The sequence below is a fragment of the Rhagoletis pomonella genome, unplaced genomic scaffold, assembly GCF_013731165.1.
Source record: "Rhagoletis pomonella isolate Grant_MI unplaced genomic scaffold, Rhpom_1.0 Rhpom_scaffold_00003, whole genome shotgun sequence".
NCBI lineage: Eukaryota > Metazoa > Arthropoda > Insecta > Diptera > Tephritidae > Rhagoletis > Rhagoletis pomonella.
In genome coordinates, this window is record NW_023458557.1 from 49,959,658 (window position 1) to 49,962,223 (window position 2,566).

At 34.7% G+C, this 2,566-nt stretch overlaps 1 protein-coding gene and 1 long non-coding RNA gene across 2 annotated transcripts; both read right to left on the reverse strand.

The window, feature by feature from the left end:
- Positions 1-829: 829 nt before the first annotated feature.
- LOC118735282 lies at positions 830-1,176 on the reverse strand. The gene is made up of 2 exons (XR_004992556.1): positions 1,057-1,176; positions 830-999 (listed from the first exon to the last, which is right to left on the reverse strand). It is a non-coding gene; the product is annotated as an uncharacterized LOC118735282 (long non-coding RNA).
- A 63-nt stretch (positions 1,177-1,239) lies between these two features.
- On the reverse strand, positions 1,240-2,070 carry LOC118735281. Its single transcript, XM_036464942.1, has 2 exons — positions 1,703-2,070; positions 1,240-1,646 (listed from the first exon to the last, which is right to left on the reverse strand). The coding sequence occupies exons 1-2, from the start codon at positions 1,819-1,821 to the stop codon at positions 1,436-1,438; spliced, it is 330 nt and encodes a 109-aa protein (XP_036320835.1). The 5' UTR covers positions 1,822-2,070; the 3' UTR covers positions 1,240-1,435.
- Between the last annotated feature and the right edge of the window lie 496 nt (positions 2,071-2,566).

Below are 2,566 nucleotides of genomic sequence, written 5' to 3' on the forward strand. Positions count from 1 at the left end.
TGAAAAAAATCATGGTTTTAATGTCATTATTTAACCTTTATATAAACACCCTGATGTTTTTTTATTTGGTTTTGTTATTGTACCTTTTTGTGTTTTTATAAAAAGATAGTTCAATAGCATAAACCACCATAATCGGTGTTTTCAATTTCGTATAGGACTTGGGGGAAAAAATAAAGAAATACCAACTAATTGTCATCGAAAATTTCAACTTTTCAATTCCATTTCTTAGAAAAATTGTGCAAGTTTGAAATCTCTAAAAATTACCGTTGCTTTTTGAGAATTCTTTTTGTCAATGGTGTTTAGCATTTTCCTCCATATAACGCATGAACAAAATTTGTTTTTATATGGGAAAAAATGCTAAACACCCTTGACAAAAAAAAAATCTCAAAAAGCAACGGTAAATTTTAGAGACTTCAAACTTGCACATAATTGTACTAAAATTTAATGGGCTACAAAACTGCATACCCGAAATTTTTCTAAGAAATGGAATTGAAAAGTTGAAAATTTTGATGACAATTTTTTCGTATTTCTTCAATTTTCCCCGAGTCCTATACGAAATTAAAGAAACTGATTCTGCTGGTTTTTTCTGTTGGGTATTCATATTTTTGAAACTGACTATTTATATATTATTTCCAATGTTATTTCCAATTCTTTGCGCAGTAGACAAATATTGGGCTGAAGCAAGGGATATCACCTCACTTTCTTGGGCAGTTCAATTGTGTGACTCGGCGAAATCAATAACACTATTCACTTTGAAAAAAAGGCATATGTTGTGTAATGCACAACACACATTAACGATTTTTGCTGCCTTTTCTGGGGCGTAATGTAACTCTCTTGCTCCAAGAAGGCATCTTCACCGATTTTTTAGCACCCCATTCGTACGTTCTATAACGTTTCTGCATTGCGAGTGAACTTCGTTGAATTTCATTGCAACAGATCCTTCCTGTGGATTTCTATGCGGAGTTAAAAGCCACGGCTCTAGAGGATATCCAGCGTCTCCTATTAAAAAACAATTTTAAATAATTTTTACTTTTTAATATCGTTCAAATACTATACCAAGCAGAAAATAATTGCCCACGTCTTTTAGATATTCTTGTCCAAGGTGAGTTCGTAGCTCGCTGGTATTCCACACAAAGGAATTGTGACAAGCACCGGGGTGGGATGCGTCTATGATCACACACCTGAAAAATATTTTTTATTAGACGTAAAAAATTATAAAACGTCGATCACTTGCCAGCATGGTATTTAAGCTGTAGTTTCCCTTTCGGTTATAATATAAGTGTTTATTCTGGGAGGGAGCTATAATGCGGACGTGTGTCCCATCTATGCATCCCATATCACTTGGAATGTCATGCTTTCAGTAAAGTGCCAATGAAATTTGCGTTTTTCTTCCGCCGTTCTGCAAAAGCGGATCCATTTTGTGCAAAGATTAGTTTCAAAAATATTTATAACTCCGCCAACCACTTTGCTGAGGCTGCATTGAGCAAGAGAAACGTCGTATTCTTTCTGCAAAGAAGCGCAAAGTTGCGTCCAGTTTTATCAGCGGAGAAACAGCAAATGGCTTTTTTGCTGGCAGGGTATGCGCTGTTAGTACATCCAGCAAGTACCGAAAAGCTGCTTTGTTTACCCTATGATATTTCTGAAATCTTTAAAAACACAAATATTAATGGAAATAAGTATACTAATTTCTTTTTCTAATTACAAAGCTTGGGGCAACTCAAGCGGGTTTGTTGCATCGCGTAAGTGCCTTCTTTGTGTCACATTCTGCTCCACATCTTCGTCCATCTCTTCTGCTATCAAATGGAAGGCTATGGTGTACATTTTATCTATAGTTTAATAAGAAAAATGTAATTTAATAATAGAAATTAACAAATTGGTTTTATTACATTGTTTACGTTTCAACTGTCAAAAGAGAATTTCGGGAGAGACTCCGGGAGGAATGAACTGGCCGGGAGTATTTCGAATTCGGCTGTATATAAATGCTTAGACATTGATTATACATAAATACATGAATTTCATACCATAAGCATTAATAGGTGGCATATACAGTGCGTCTGACTTGCGAGTCGGTTTGGATGTATTTGTGAAAATAAATATGTGTAAAACTATGTTCACATATCAATATCACCTCAATCAAAGCTCGTTTTTTAATCACCCCGTTTACACAGGCAAACAGCCGGAGAAATTTCGATTTAGCCGGCAGCCGATTTGTTAGCTGCTTTGCAGAAAAAAATTAGCCGTTTTAGCCGATTTTGCTATTTGCCTTGTTTTCTTACATTTTAAGTATGTATATATGTTTCTATTTTTGACTAAGCGACCCAAAATCTATTAGAAATGGCTACTAGCCTTATCGTGGAGAAAATTTTCATGTCAGGCAGGGTTGTATGAAATTCGGCCGATTTCGCTTATTTTTATTTTAAACGAAGAAGGGATTTTCTTCATAAAATGTTTGTTACAAATGTCTTAATTTTATGTGTGAAGTTTTATTCGTAAACTTAGAAAATAATACATTGTTTCACTGTTAAGACACTTAAGATGCGCTTGTGTTTGGATATAGTGCCAACAA